Raw genomic sequence first — 16,912 nt, forward strand, 5'->3', positions numbered from 1 at the left:
AATGAAGTGAATTTATGTATAAATAAATGAGGGGTTTAAGTGCATAGGAAGTAAAAGTTATGATAAACAGTATTTGCACAAGACACCCCACTTGTGTCTCTTCTTTTAACATGGGTAAATAATGGTTTTATTCTGGAGCAAGAAATCAAAAGAGAACAACCTAATAACCAAAGTAATCAAACCCCAAACATTGGAAACAGGGAAAGAAACACTTGGGGATTGAGATTATGGAGATCTACCTTGGGAGAGGATTGCTGAATGGGAGCTTTATGATCACTTTTCAAAGCACATTATTATATGTATGATAATTGCCTTATGCTTGCTTATTCACTTCAGAAAAAACAGAACATTCCTAACGTTAAAAGTGGTCTAATCTACCCCATGCTTTCATGTTTTTTAGTTTTACCTTTTCTGCAGATTTTTGAATTTCATGAGCTGAACCTGAACAAATTTTTTTGAAGGGCATGTGCCAAATGGAATTTGTAACTGAGACAATAGAAGCATGAGAAAACAAAATTTGTAAGGGAAAACATGGAAGGGTGGTCTTAATAAAAAAAATGATCCTTTTAGCAAATGACAACAAGAGGAATAATTGTGTGTTTGCTTGGACTGAGCATAGGCTTTTGTTTGCTAACATTTGTGTCTTGTCTTTTATACATAGATTGAAGATAAAGAGAAGTGAAAAAAAAAATAACAAAGATGTGATTAAAGTGTGGGATATTTTTTGAATTCTCTTGAAAACGAAAAACCCAAGTTGGGAAGGAATGAATGGCTTTGGACCTTGACTATGCTTTTCTTACTTAACAAGATCTAGTGAGAACATGTCTTTAGGTAAAGCAAGGCCCCCAGATTGTGACACGTGGAGTTCCCATTTTCAGATAGGAAAAGAGAGAGAAGTGTAGAGAGGGAGAGAGAGATTGTGTTATAGTTTTTATAGTGTGGTTTTGTTGTCCCTCCATTCCAAGCATTCTTTGCTTAAAGAGAGTTTAGTCCAGGGAATAAAGCCAAGAACCAAAAACAGTAGAATGGGTTAAAGTTAAAGCACATCATCACTTGTTCCTTCACCATGACAAGGCACCAATTTCTGACACACTCTCTTCACTCCTTCATTCAGACAAAACAATCAACACAGTAACAAAATACTATACCATGTATACATCATACACCCACTTTTACTTCTTTCACAAAACTTTGTCTTTCGATTTTACAACTAATGTTTTTGTTGCCATTGTTGTATGGGCACGTAGAAACCATTCGGTGAGCAAAGAAAGCAAAGTTTGGTGGAACTGTAGTTCAGGAAACCAGCAGGCATAATAACATGTCTTTAATGAAACGTCTTATTTTCATATCTGACTATTTCCAAACACTGCACCCACTTTTCCCACTCCTACTTAAAAGATGCTTTTTTTTTATGGCTAATTCTTTCATTTTATCTTCAATCTTATGTTATACTAAATTGAGATAGTTTTAAACTTCACTTCTAAATATGTGGAATGAAAATATTTTCGAATTTATTCTAATGAGAATTTGTTAAATTTATCAGATCATTTGCTATCAGGTTGTTATCAGATCATTTATTGTATAGTCTTACACACAAGTTGATAACATCGACGTGAGTGATGTGTTGGAGATCTCACATCGCCTAACATTTAGTAATATATAAATTAGTGCAAACTTCACCTTATAAATTAATTTGACAAGGTTGAATTAAGCTTAAAGTTTACTTCTTAATAAATATTGTATGAAGTTTGGGCCATCTATTGTATAGTCTTAGACAAGATGGTAACATCGATGAGAGTAGTACGTTGGAGATCTTACATCGACTGATATTTAGTAATATATAAGTATGTGTAAACATTACTTTATAAATCAATTTGATAAGGTAGAATTAGGTTTAAAGTTCTTAATAAGTGTTGTATGTTGTTATACGAAGTTTTGACTTAATGAATGAATTCACATTTATTTCACTGAAAAACAAGCTTCAATGGACTCGAACCGAGATGCTCTAACAGTACTTTCTAAGAGAAGCGTGTCTACCAAATTCACCATAGTAGCTTACTCGAAAGCAAAATTGGAGTCAATTGTCGAGATTCAAAGAATCAATTCAAATACAATATTTGTTTACTAAACATTTAATAAAATAATTTTAAAGAATGATCTAAAATATAATTTATTTTATTTGAATTTTTAAAGTTAAAAACTAGATGATAAGACATATTATATTAATAGTCATTTTTTGTTAATTTGGAAAACTGTGTTTATATTGTTTAAAAAATTAATACTACTAAAATTTTGTATAATATTTATTTCAATAACATTTTAAATGAATTTGATATTTTATATATTAATAGTGAAATTTTGAAAATGTTTAATTGCAAATTTTGATTAATCGAAATGAATGAAAAGAAAATAAAAAATAAGTTTAAAGCGAAAAATATATTAATATAATCAAAATTAAAAATAATTAAATAAAATATATTTTTAACCAATATCATTTAAGAGATAAATTCTTCTCAACTACTACAAGAAAGCGATCCACAATAAAAGTAAAAATCGAAGCTAATTAGTCAATGATATTGAATTTGTGTTCCACATACAACAAACTCTCAAAATATAATCTTTAATTTATTAGCACGACTTTTGAAAGCTAACTTTAAGTAGTCTTAACCATTACTAAATTTTAAATTATTTTTTAATTAAAGTAGTTTAGTATTGACCAAACTCACATTAATGTGTTTTTTATTCTAAAATATATTTAATTTAACTTTGGTTTAGTCGACACTAAATAAAATATATTTTTAATATGATATTTTTAATATGATAAATATTCAATTTAGAAGAACAAGTATTACCATATTTTATTTTTAGTATAATAAGAAAAAAATTATAGTCTTAATACAAAAACTTTAATTTTGTTTGAATCTTATCCGTGATTGAGATAAATAAAAATATATTTTTTCTTTAGTAATAGTTATGAATGTCTACTTATTTATTTTTAATATTTATTTCAGTTAATATTAATTAGCTAACCCTAATCAAACACATTAACTTAAATAAATTTACTTATAAAAAATTAAAAATAATAAAATTATTTTAAAGTTGATTAATATGATTGTATTAACGTCTCCAACTTTTTATTAGCATCAACAACACTAACATTAATATTTATTTTTAAAAAATTAAAAGGATTCAACATTAACTTAGAGTTTTCTAAACTGGTTTTATGAACAATTAAATTATTTAAAAATGATTTAATATTTTTAAAAATATCAACTAAATAACACCACAATTTAACTGAAGGTAAAATTTAAAAAATAATTTAATATTATATATATATATATAAATCATTAAATAATAACTAAATTTAGAGAAAAATAATAATTTGTCACTATATTGATTAAATTAAATACTATTTTATAAACTAAAAAAAAATTAGTATCTAAAATGGTTTCTATTATTAATAAAAATTTATAAAATAGTTTCTAAATTGGTATCTAAATTAACTACCAAGGTTTTAGCTACTAATGTTTTAGATATAAATTAGTCTCTAAAAGACTAATTTAGAATAAAAAATAGTAAGTAGCTAAAACTTTAGTAGGTAATAATTATATACCAATTTATAAACTTTTTTTGTAAATTTTTATTAATAATAAAAATTACTTTAGATACCAATATTTTTTTGTAATTTATAAGATGGTCTTTAATTTAGTTAATAGTAACTAACTATTTTAGTCTCTAAAATTAGTTTCTATTTAATAATTTTCTTGTAGTATATATATAAAAGACATCGATGATCTACTAACCATTTCCATATTAGTTAATTTAAACTAATTTAAGATATAATCATTCTCATCAATGCATATTCTATTAACTTTAATTGTATTGCAAAATAAACCATGCATAAAGTAGGTCATATAATGTTATGTAGGGATTTGTAATCACATAGTATAATTTTATCTTTTAATTGTATCCTGATACAATTTTAGTTAAAATTTGATATTACTGAAATCAGGTTACCTTGATACAATTTCAGTTCAAATACATTAAAAGTCATTTTTTTTATCAGCAATGAATAAATAAAATTAAAGGAGATACTTCAGGGGTATCCCAACCCATATACATTATCCAAAAGTGGATTTCCTAAAAAAACCAACATCGGAAACCACCGACTACACCTATGGGTAACACCGTTTCATCGATCGGCGATCATGTTGACAGGACGCCACTTCATCAACCGGCGATCATGGTGACCTTTGCTTACCTACGACGACCACCGACTAAGCACATGGTGATCACCGTTTCATCGACCGGCGATCATATTGACCTTGTATAACTTCAGCAACCTCCAACTACACATAACCAACTATACATTAAAGTCATTAATACTAATTTATTGAAAATATGTGTCAGATGACCCATGAATCAAATAGTCCATTACCAAATATTATAAATAAGCATTATATGAAGGAGTAAGGTTCATTTGTATCAGTTTTATATCATATACTCTTAATACAAAGTACTTACTTGATCGTCGTCAAAGAACCTTCTACAGGTTTACTTCTGACTGAACGCTAAATAGTTGAAGAATTGAAGAGTTGAAACATCAAGAAGCGAGAGGACTGAAGTAGAAAGGAGGAACGACCGAATATAAGAGAGTGATTACAAAAAGAACGACCCACAATCTCAGATACTATCTAGGTTCACTTTGTCTATACAAGTACATCACAAATTGTAAAATTAAATTGTTTGTTAAAACTGTAAAATGGCGAATTAAACAACCCAAAATCTTAAAGAAGTCTATATATAAATTTTACGTGTAAGAGAAAGTCTTTGAAAAGAAAAAATATAGTATATATTATATAAGAGTTTAAACTATATGCATATGCATGTATTCACCACACACATTCCATACCACTAATCACATTGTGATCACGTATTAAACAACATATATACAATGTTATACAGAACTTTATAAATAAAACTTCACATCTAACAGAAAATCGATTAAGACATGATCATTTGTTGAGAGTTTCTGCATATCATCAAATGCATTCTACTTAACAAAAGTATTTTATTATTGAACACTATTCATGACTTAGACTATTAGAGAAATGATTAGATAAATGATGTTCTATGGTGTTGATGATAGCATTTTGCAGAAGCAGAACTCCATGGTGGATTGATCCAACTACCACTGCAAAATCTTGTGTTGCCAAACTTGCATTGTCCTTGACCCACCATTTCATGTACTCTTGGGCACAAAGAAACATGAATGGGTTGGCCTAAAGCCCCTTGTTGAACGCACTATGTTGCTAATTGTGGAAGCCTGAGTGAGACAGAAGGTGCATTGTGGCACACCCATGCATGCACGTTCAATCCTCCACCATAAACATCTCTCTCGTCTTGAACCCACCATGTTTCCCTTTCGCACACACTCTAACTCACTGCACCTGCTTCACACCATCCTCCATCAAACCCTTTTTCCATTCTTGCCGGAATTCCTAATACCATCTTGACCCAACCTCACCCACTCTTCACCTTCTTCTCTCTCTCTCTCTACAAAACCTACCCTTTTCATGCAAAATGTGTCTTCTCTAATGAAAATAAACTTCTGATTTCGATTGATGCAAAAGGTGTGAGATTGGTGTAATGTCATCATGGACCCTTGCAACTTCTCTTCCAAACATTTCTTCATAACAATATCCTATTTTCATTGTGAAACATCACCTCTCACACCACTTGCTTACCTATTTAACACAGAGTGAGAAAAGGAAAAATAAAGAGAAGTATAGATATAACTACACATTTTAATTTTAATTTGAGTATAGGGAGATGAGGCCTACAATTTTCTAAGTATAAAAAACTCTACCTCTTTCTTACTAATAATACCTTTTATACTATTGACTAAAATCTACTTGTACTACCATAATATACTAAGAATTTCAGTGTAGATGGCTGATTGAATACTCTTTTTCTGACGTGACCAACATACTTGTCATATACATAACAAATATCTCTTAAAAGACAAAAAGATTAACATAATTAAATTTTAAAATTAACCAATAACTTGTTATAATCTTCATCCGGTGTTAGAGTCTCATCATCATCTTATAAGTGTGCACAACAATCAAAACAAATTTACGCATTAAATAATATTTATTATCATCACGTACTTCATTTTGAACTCTAATTTAAATATTGGAGTACTTAATTTCGAATGTACTTCATCCACACGGACAAAAATCAAAGATCTCAAAGTATAATTCGTCAAAAATAGTGATAGTGCAAGGAGATAAAAGAAAAAATTAGACCTTCTAGTATTTTGTAAGAAGACTATTAAAAATTAGAAGAAAAGAAAAATCATTTAGTTGTTGATCCCCCTCTTCTTCTAACTTTTATTTCTCATTCATTTCCAATCGGTTACCTCTCTTTTCTATCAATTTTTTCATAAACACAAATGATTGCTATATTTTCTAATACAATTTTTCTTAAAATCACAAAAATGCAACATGTGGTAAAAGTGGTAAACAAGAAGTTAAGAAGATAATGATGTAATGAAACGTAAAACTAACACAATGCATGGTAAGCGACCCTGAAAATGATGAGAAGGAGGACACATCATGAACACGAAACTTGAAGAAACAATTAACCTTAATGTTTTTAAAGTACTTTTCTTTTCTTTCATTCAAGTCTTAGAACGTATAGATAAGGATTTCCATTGTTGTTTTCGTTTGCTTCTTGATCATCGTAATGTTAGATTATGAAAATGTTAGTAATTACCTATAAAAAAAACTAGCACCAAGTATAAGTTCGACCTAAGTAGACTAGAAAATTCTGACACTAAAATAATAAAATTAAATATATTATTTTATGTTTGTCAAATTAATATCAAATAAATTTATTCTTAATATTTAGTAAAGTTAGTCTCAAAAAGTTAATTTTATTAAATGTTAATATAGGTTAATGTTATTTAATTTTAATATTTATACATTTGACTACATAGAAAAGAGAGGCATTTGGACATACACGGTCAAGTTTGCATAATTTTTGTATACTAACAGTGGGGACCTGGAAGCTATTTTGGAGGATAAATGTTCCATCAAACAATTTTATAGTATTGTGAGAATCATAAGAAACAAATTACAAATTAAGAATAAATTGTTAAAGAGAAATATACAAATATGATTACAAGAATGTGCTTGCTCTTTTTGCAATCAAGAGCAAGAAATTAGTAGTCATCTATTTTTTCATGTAATTTCTCTTCTCCATATGACTTTCATGCTATTATGTATCTTAGGGTTTTTTTTTTCACAAGAGTAGTGTTCCACATTTTTTATAACAATTTAATCACATCCAAGGTTGTCAGAGAAAGGAAAACTTATGGTTCACATGGTTTGTAACAATATGGTTAATTTGATGAATAACATAATTTTAGAGAACAAGATGCAAGTACTTTGTGTAACTGATGATATAACACATTATGTAAAGTATTAGTAAGATGATTCACAAACAATCTTAAGTTAATGTTATACTTCACAAAATTCTTTATAACCTTAGTTTGAGTTGTAAGAAATGTTTCCATCTTCATGTCTACCAAAAAAATCTCATAAAGTTCTTGTCTACATCTCTTGAAAAACCCACTAAAGTTGTTTTAGCCAACAAGCATCCTAACACTCCTTATGTCAATAATCCTATAAAGACTATTTATTGTGTGCGTTCTTTTGTTTTACTCTAATTTGGATGAAAACTCTCATGCCAACTATCAACATGTTAAAGTAAAGAAGAGATAATCATTTAATGTTGTATGAAACACATTTAATGCATATTTGTGTCTTAATATACAATTCAATCTTCATTTCTTGTGTCTTCATGCTTGTAAAAAAGTACAGGAATTTTAATTTTCTTTTATGAATTGGTCATTAAATTCTTTATCATGTCTTTGCGCTCTATGATGTATAGATACAATTGTAATACATATTTATATACTCCCTTTAACTTATATTTCTTTTAAGACACACATGCACAAATACGTGTCTACAGAACTACAAAGAATTACATGCATGTCTTTCCAACTCAACTAGGAACCAACAAATTATAGTGAAAAGAAAAAGGAAGAACCCAAAGTTACAATGACTATCTTAAAAAATAACATTTATGAGATAATAACTATTTTTTATAAGCAAGCTCATACGAGGGCATGTCCTTTGATCTTTTAGCTTTCTATAAATAGCTCTCTTTAGTATTCATATTACTTTCATATTAAATGAAAGGAGCACATGTATTCATTTGTTAAAACGTTCAACTTAAACCTATATCGTATTGCTTATATTTGAATATTTGTCTTCAAAATTCTTTCTAAAAAAATTTTAATGTATAAGTCAAAGTTATTTGTCAAACAATACTTGTTATAATTCATTTCTATATAAAATTTAAAGTATTTTATAATAAAACATGTTATTTGGATAAATAATTTAAAAGAAATTAAAATTTTATAAATTTACAGAAATAATTTGATTATAATGAGATAATTTCAAATTTTACCTAAAATTTAAAAGTTTGAAAAATTTTATACTCTTTTCGCTGTTAACTATGTGTTTTTTATATTATTTTTTCGGTATGATCTCGATAAATATCGACAACCCAACTATTTCTTAATTGTTTGTTCAGTTTTGTCAACCAATATTGAGAATTTTTTTTTTATTGAAGTACGTAATCAGAGATTTTTTCTAATCGATGTTATTAGTGTCAGTGATAAATTTTATATTTGATGATAATTGAAATACTATCCTTAAATTAAAAATTAAAATTTAATAAATTCAAGTTAGGAGACAAAACAAATTTGAAATGAAACAAAAGAATTTTAAAATGAAAGTAATTTGAAATTCAATGTAATTGAATTTCTTTTTTAGAAAATAATAAATATTCAAATTGATTCTTGAAATATGAGTTGAAAATATATTATTCTTTACACTAATAAATTAAAAAAAAAATACTTCATTCCAAATATCCTTCTTTTTATTCAGAAGGAAAAGCACTTAAATGGAATAATTTTAAAGACTCATTATGAGTCTCCAAAAAAATCTTGGCATTAAAATAAATTAAACTGTGACTCATTTAAATTTTAAGAAAAAAAAAGTTTTTGGATAATGTAATTGAAAGAAGTGTTTAGGTGAAACATGAAACGGTATTTTGAAAATACAGTGACGTTCGATAATTTGAGTTGGCGAAAAGTTGAGTTATGATTTTACGATATGATTATTAAGAGGTAACGAAGGACATGAAAGGCCTGATGGGATTGTTCCCAACTCTGTCATACTAATCCCACCCACTCAACACCTCCATTACATCACTTCCAATCACGCTTCGCCACGTGTCATGTTACGTACGCACGTTAAAGATCCTTCTTCAGTGTTGCATTGCATCACCATGAACATGTGGACCCCACTGTCTTCTACGCCCTCCAACATCGTTTCCGCTGTAAAAAGACAAAATCAAAATTCCTCGTTACGTCTTCCCTACTAACGCCAAACATTTTCCGTCTAAACTAACGCCGTCACACCTCCCCCTCCGTATAAATACCGCACCCTCAACCTTCGCCATCTTCCAAATTTTCGGGCACCGATTCCAGATTCTCGCATCCCGTTTTCTCGCCGAAATAACCAACAACGCCACTCATTGCTAAGCACCGCTTCGTCGTTCTTCGCTGCTTCGGAGCTCCAAAACTGGAAAGCTAAATCGAAGGAAAAAAAAAGTGAATATCACATCACATCACATCATATCATACTCTATCGAATCCAATCGAATCGAATCCACCGTTCTTGTATATAAGGTAAGTTTTGATCTCTTTGGTGTGTGGTTAGGGAAATTAAAGCGTAGATAGCAGTAATTAATAGGTGTATGCATTGCATTAAAATGCGTTTCAGATCCCAAACGCAGCGCATTTAATTTGATTGATAGATTGTAGTAAGAGATTTTGATTTTGATTTTGATTAAAGTGAGAGAGAGAGAGCGTTGGAGATATGAAGAAGAAGAAGGTGTTGAACGTTTGCTTGCTAAGTCGTTTTCGAATAGTAATGACTGACTCTATTTAATTAATTCTGCTTTTGCAGTAAAGCTAGAATTATAATATCCCAATCAATGCACTAACAATTTCAATTCCCTTTTCTCCTTCATTCTCTTTCCCTGTCCAGTTACCTCTCTTCGCACCCTCCGACAAACATTGATTCCTCATTCAAACCCATTCTGTTTTTTTTTCCGCAATCCCAAAAACACGTACACTCTCTCTCTCTCTAGGTCACTCAGTCAGCCGCTTTTGGTTTTCGGGTGTGCCTCGGAGAACGGGGATTGATGTGATTTGCACAAAAGATAAAGAGAGAATCGAGAGAATATATTATAGTATGTCATTTGTTTTTTTATTATATCTCACTGTGCAATAGTACCTGTTTTTGTATTTGTTTTCAATTTTTCTCTTTATTTGAGGCGTGAGAAAATGTGTTTATAATCAATGGGGTTCATTTGCTTCTTTTCTTTTTAAGGGGTGTCAGAATCTTCCTTCGGCTTGGAGGTTCTTCTTTTAAAATTGAGAATTTGTGTGCGGTAAAGCAAAGCAGATAGTAGTAGTGTAGTAGTACCCCTGGCCATTCCTTGCCCCATTTTGTTTCCTTTCTCTACTTTTTATTATTGATCCCATTTTCTTCTTTTGAGATTTTGAGATCGCTTTCGATCTTGCTCTGATCCCGAGCCTCCTTCTCAAGACCGCTTTTCCTTTTTCTCTTTTCCTCTCTTCTGTTTCCCAACGAAAACGAAAGATATCATTTCTTAGACCACCAAAATTGCAAAATTTAAATACCCTTTTCTTTGTCTTCTGTTTCGCATTCTCGCCTGTGCTGTTGCTGCACTTCTTCATTCAATTGGGTGCTTCACTGGCTGGTGTTGCTCTGTCACTGTTTCATTCAATGAAAGTGATTGCCTCAAGCGCGTAACCAGTTATGTCCTTCATTACTCTTCCACGTCGTCCTCCATCCCAGTCCATCCAAACCCATTATCATTATTACTATTATTAAAAAATTGAGTGGCTCTTTAATATTTATCTAACTATTTTGGATTTGTTGTGCAGGTAAAAACCAAGGTATCATTAAAAAGAGTAAAGAAAGATGTTTACGTGCATAGCGTGTACGAAGACGGATGATAGGGATGAAGAAGGAGGAGTCCGTGAGAGTGGCACGCCGAGTACAAAAGAAGCTGTCAAAAGCCTGACCACACAGGTTCTTCATCTCTCTCACACACATTCTTTCTCTCTCTCTCTCTCTTGATTCACCCATAATCTTTGCTTTTCCATCTTGGTGAAAAACAAATAAAATCTTCACCCCACTTAGGTGCACTCATATATGAGGGGGACCACCACTATTTTACCAACACTTGAATATGGTTTTTGATAAATTTCTATTTCTATTTTAGAATAAATAGTGCAGGTATGTAATTATTTCGGTCTTACATTTGTTGATTTTAACAAGTTACCGTCAAAGCTTAAAAGCCATAATTACGTAATTTCATGAATGCTTTTGATAAATGCTTCTTTTTAATTTAAAGTAAATGGTCTATGCAATTTTTTCAATAACACGTTATTATCGATCTATGGGGACGTTACTGATTTTAACAATATTGATATTATTACCTTTTAATAGTATATCGAAATTAAATATTTTATTTTACCAATATATTTATTGATATTATTCTTCTTATTAATAATTTCTTTATTTGTTAATTTAAAAACAAAAATATTATTTGACCAAGATTGAACCGAGTGGCAATAAGTTAAGACACGCATGGTTTTGGATGACGCAGTTTTGTTTTGTTCTGTTCTGATATGGACCCTTTTGATGTTGGCGGTATGCTCCCTATCGTGTACTATTTGGTCTATTTTATTCGTTTATTTAAGTGATTTTGGGCATGTGGTGTTGCCATTTTGCTAAGCTGTGGAGGTGCAACATGGGTTCATGATTAACCAATCAACCCATGATTATCCACTTATAATTGAACATGAAAGGAGCATCAAGGTGCTCCGCAGTTTAAAATCTATAATAACCATGCAAACATCAACGGATCAATATATATTTACACGATTCCGGTGATGTCTCGTTACTTTCTAGTACTCTATATATAACTTATTTTTTAATTTAGAAAATAATAAAGAATAATACGACGAGATTTTAGATGCGGAAGCTAACTTATTATATTCATATAATCTTGTTTAATAGTGAACATTATCAATTAATTTTTTTGCTTTTATCCAAAATATTAACTTGGTTTTCCTAGAAAAGCAAATGTCTCGGTCAATTATTCTAAATGTGTAATGAGAATACCAATAGTGGGAACATGTTTCATATTCAACATTTGAGTTGATGATGAGAAAAGATTCCTATCAGAGGAAGGGTCTGCCACATTCCTATCCCTAGTGTGGCCCATCCTTGAATTCTTGTCGATACAATGTTTTTCAAAAGTTTTCTATTATTACCAATGCAGAAAAAAAAAAGCAAAAATAGATAAGTGATATAGCCGAGTATTAATTGTTTTAATGGCAGAAAAGTATATCTAATATAGCGGCCCTTAGTATTTACTTTAAGAACAATAGACATCTCTTTCTTAATGTCTGCTTATGCAAGTGATATACCTTTATTTTGATGCTCTTTATTTTTTCTTGTAAGTCAATGTAAATGCAATTTAAGCTAAACACTCAACTCTCTGTTAAGACGATCCAATATTGTTCTAATTAACAGAATAGTGAACTTCTCTCAAAAGTTAAAATTTTGGTGATAAAAACCTGGTTAGAAATGATCTGAATTTTCTTCAATTAGGAAATGTTTTCCATTAGTGGTAACAGAGTTCGTGGTAGCATATATGTAAGGATTTTGTCATCCACTTGTATCCTCAACCCAAACACATTCTCCACAAGTCCAGCTGTAAAGGTTTTTCTTTGAAAATGACCAAAGACTGAAACCTTAGCCTCCATTCAGTTTCTTTCAAATTTACTTTTAACTTATACTTCAGAACTTGCACAAATGGTTTCCATCAGTCCTTCCTTGTGTGCCATTTGACGAACACATTTCTGCTATCGTCTGTCAATGTTCAATGTGTTTATCTTTAAATTATTTAGATCTTTAATTATGGCTTTTCTCCCTCTTTTGTTTCCTCCGGTCCAATTCCAATAAAAAATAATAGTTTTTTTAATCATGGACAATTTTTATTTGCTTCTTCTAGCTAGTAGACAACTAGTTCTCTGTCTATACTTTTCTCTTTTCCATCTAGTGCATCATATTTTAGACAATAATAACATATTCATGATAAAAGGAAAGTATCAAAGCAAAATGAGTAGGTGGATAAAGCAAGATGCCACTCAGGTGTTTATGAAGGCTTGACACATTGCTGAGGTGTAATAATAGAATTTTAAACTGTATCCACTCCCCACTTAGAATACTAATTGTGTCAGTCAGTAACCGAAATCCACTTAGACACATAATATATTATTTAATATTCGACAATCCCAATTTAAAATAGAATAGAACAGTAGATGTTATGTGAACAATGAAAGGAGAGTTACTTGGGGGGTCGTTGGACCAACATACGGTACTCCTTTAAGATAAAAGGAAGTGTGATATAATTATATATTTCTGGTTGTCGTGAAATGTTTTGTTGTATTATTTCCATTACAAAGCAATGATTTAAACATATAACCACGTTACAACTTCATTTATTTTATCAATCTTCTCTCCATATTATTATCTTATTATAATATAGTTGTTAATTATTGAGTTGTTTTGGTGGTTAGAGTATTATTTTCCGTTCCGATTACTCGTGTCTCGCGTCTAAATAGCTTACTAATCAATTTTTTCAACTGAAGTTGTCTTATGTATAAATCGGTGAAAAAGATTGGTATTAAGATAAAATTGCAATATCTTTTCTTGCAATTTCACTCGTCCTGAATAATTTACCCTTGTAGTAGAAAAAGGCTCTTACATTTATTTTCTATTATTTAAAATTAAATAATTGAAGCCTCTAATGCATTGGTGTTAATACGGTTATATTCTTTATATGCAGATAAAGGATATGGCACTAAAGTTTTCAGGTGCTTACAAACAATGCAAACCCTGCACAGGGTCCAGTAGCTACAAGAAAGGACATAGACCATATCCAGACTTCGATACCATCTCAGAAGGGGTTCCATACCCTTATATTGGGGGTGCAAGCTCAAGTTCAACCCCCGCTTGGGACTTCACAACCTCTCACTACCCTAGTGGTAGATCAGACCCACGATTTGCTGGGGCATTTGGTGGTGACCGCACCCCTAGAGGACGTGACTCGGCGTCAGTTTGTGATGTAGTCTTAGAGGACGAGGATGAGCCTAAGGAGTGGATGGCAGTGGTGGAACCAGGGGTTAACATTACTTTTGTGTCTCTTCCTAATGGGGGAAATGATCTTAAAAGAATTCGCTTCAGGTATAGTAACGACTACGCCAATAATTAACAAGTGATTTCAGTTACAAGTTATTGCAAAATTGTTTAATTTTCTTGTGCTTGTCCCGAAAGTAATAATTAATGAACCAATTAAGCACTAAATAAATTTGTCCCAGACTGCGCTGGCCTAACAATGGACTATTTGCTTGGCACTGCACTTGTTGGATCAAAAGATTAGCTGAAATATGGAGTTTACATTCTGAAAAGAATGTGTACCTTAGGCCTTATTATAAATATTAAACAAAATGTATGGGATTTTTTAGTTGTTGAGAACTTAAATTATCCTGTAGGAGAAAAGACTGACAATACTTAGCATTTGAATTTGAAGCCGAGAGATGTTTAATAAATGGCAAGCGCAAAGATGGTGGGGTGAGAATTACGACAGAATCATGGAACTTTATAACGTACAGAGATTTAATCGACAGGCACTCAACACTCCTCCGAGGTCTGAGGACGAGGTAATAATCTACATTTCTTTTCTCGCACTCCCTAAACTTGTCGCTTGATAATATCTTTCCCATGAATTAAGTAAGAAGACAACTCTATTCAATGTTCAAAAACTATATCGTTTTCGAGACTAATCTGTATCATTTGTTTGAACAGCCAAGAGATTCTACCTACTCAAGATTGACATCTGCACAGGAAAGTCCCATGGCCTCAAACAAGGATTGGACCCCCAGGAGTCACTATAAACCTTCTGGGAGCAGAGGATATTACCCCTCTGAAGCGTTGGATCATGGTGAAGGTGGTGGGCCATCCATGGAACCAGCAAGGGATACCACTGCTTCTAGAGATGAGCCTTCTATTAGCAATGCCAGTGAAATGGAGGCAGAATGGGTAGAACAAGACGAGCCTGGAGTTTACATTACAATCCGGCAGTTAGCTGATGGGACAAGGGAGCTTCGACGTGTCAGATTCAGGTACTATATAGTACAATGCATCTCCAGAAACATGTTCCCCTTCTTTTCCTTCACAGGGAAATAATCCTAGGAGCATGTATTACTGTGAAATAATATTCACACAAATGAGAGCCATGAAAAGAAGAACAAATCGTAGCTAAATGTCAAAATAGTGATGATCAAGATATTTTTAAGTAAAACAATCCTTAGCATCTATGCATCATAATATAATCCTTTAAAAGTTATTATGTATACTTGGTTTTGAATTTAACAGTTATTGAACTGATGTTTGCAGCCGGGAAAGATTTGGTGAGGTGAATGCAAAAACATGGTGGGAAGAAAACAGAGAGAGAATACAAGCTCAATACCTTTGAAGTGTATTCCTAAGAAAAATGGTGGAATCCCAATTTTGTCTCCCAAGAGATTGTAACGGTATGACTCCAGATTAAGGAGTGGAGTCAGTGCGATGGTTATGGTCTCTGGTGTTAAATTCACATTACAGTGTGACAGAAGAAGATAGTGCAAATGAAATCAGGGATTTAGTTTTGTGGTGATGGTGACTCCATTTTTGCCAAGGATCAGTCGCCATTGGATTCGGAGGTCTAATCTTTATTACATATCCTCCTAATTTTCCTGCCTTGCTTTCTTTTCATCTTAAGGATTACTTTTTTTCTCATCACAGTTGCTGTTATTACATTAATTTATCACCATTTGTTTATTTTTTATCTCTGTGTTCTACCTGCTTACCAAATGCTTGCCTTTTATAACGTGAGATTAAAGAAATTAATGCATGATTTTAGGCTCCATGAACTCGGAACTCATATCCTTTATTTAACCAAATTAGATATTCTAGTATTTGGTTTTGTTTAAACAAATTTCTCTATAAATATTTGTAGAGAAATGAAATTGAGCTTTTCAATTAAATTTAGTTAACTTTGATTTTAATTTTAACTTACAAAAGACGTTTAAATTTCCGTTCTTGTATAAATGTCCGTATATGAGAGTTTGGGAGAGGTGAGTTAAAATTATTTTAAAATCAAGTATTTGATGTAAATTTGAAATATGTTTATTGCTTAAGTTTGCTTTTTGAATAGTTTTTTTAAAGAAAATCTTGATAAATTATTTTTAATTATTTTGTAAATGCTATAAAAATAGAAGATTATAAAGATAATATCTTTAAGAAAATATTAATAATTTGAAAAATAATTATTTTCAAAACTCAAATTATAATAAAATTTAAGACCACATGAAGTAGAAAATAAATCTAACATGACTCGTAATAATAAAAACTATAAAATAAAACTAAATACTCAATTTAGTTCATTAAAGATTTATCTTACATTTAAGTCATTCCATTATAACATGACATTTAAATGTCACAGTGACACCTTTATCTCTCAATTATCACTCTGAAGTTTGATGCATTATGGAATAAAACTTAAATGCATGAAACAAGTTCATAACTAATCCACTATCTTTCATCTAAATTCTTCTATAAACAAC

General features: G+C 30.9%; 1 protein-coding gene across 2 annotated transcripts; it reads left to right on the plus strand.

The window, feature by feature from the left end:
• The first annotated feature begins 9,596 nt into the window (after positions 1-9,596).
• On the plus strand, positions 9,597-16,134 carry LOC137808619 (protein BREVIS RADIX-like). 2 transcript variants are annotated; one of them, XM_068609823.1, is made up of 6 exons: positions 9,597-9,829; positions 11,117-11,264; positions 14,095-14,492; positions 14,839-14,968; positions 15,114-15,430; positions 15,705-16,134. In XM_068609823.1, exons 2-6 carry the CDS (start codon positions 11,154-11,156, stop codon positions 15,781-15,783), a joined length of 1,035 nt encoding a protein of 344 aa, XP_068465924.1. In that variant the 5' UTR covers positions 9,597-9,829; positions 11,117-11,153; the 3' UTR covers positions 15,784-16,134. The 2 variants fall into 2 exon arrangements, with proteins under 2 accessions (XP_068465924.1, XP_068465925.1); XM_068609824.1 differs by lacking the exon at positions 9,597-9,829 and adding an exon at positions 10,140-10,985.
• Positions 16,135-16,912: the final 778 nt, after the last annotated feature.

This window comes from Phaseolus vulgaris, chromosome 3, assembly GCF_000499845.2.
Source record: "Phaseolus vulgaris cultivar G19833 chromosome 3, P. vulgaris v2.0, whole genome shotgun sequence".
NCBI lineage: Eukaryota > Viridiplantae > Streptophyta > Magnoliopsida > Fabales > Fabaceae > Phaseolus > Phaseolus vulgaris.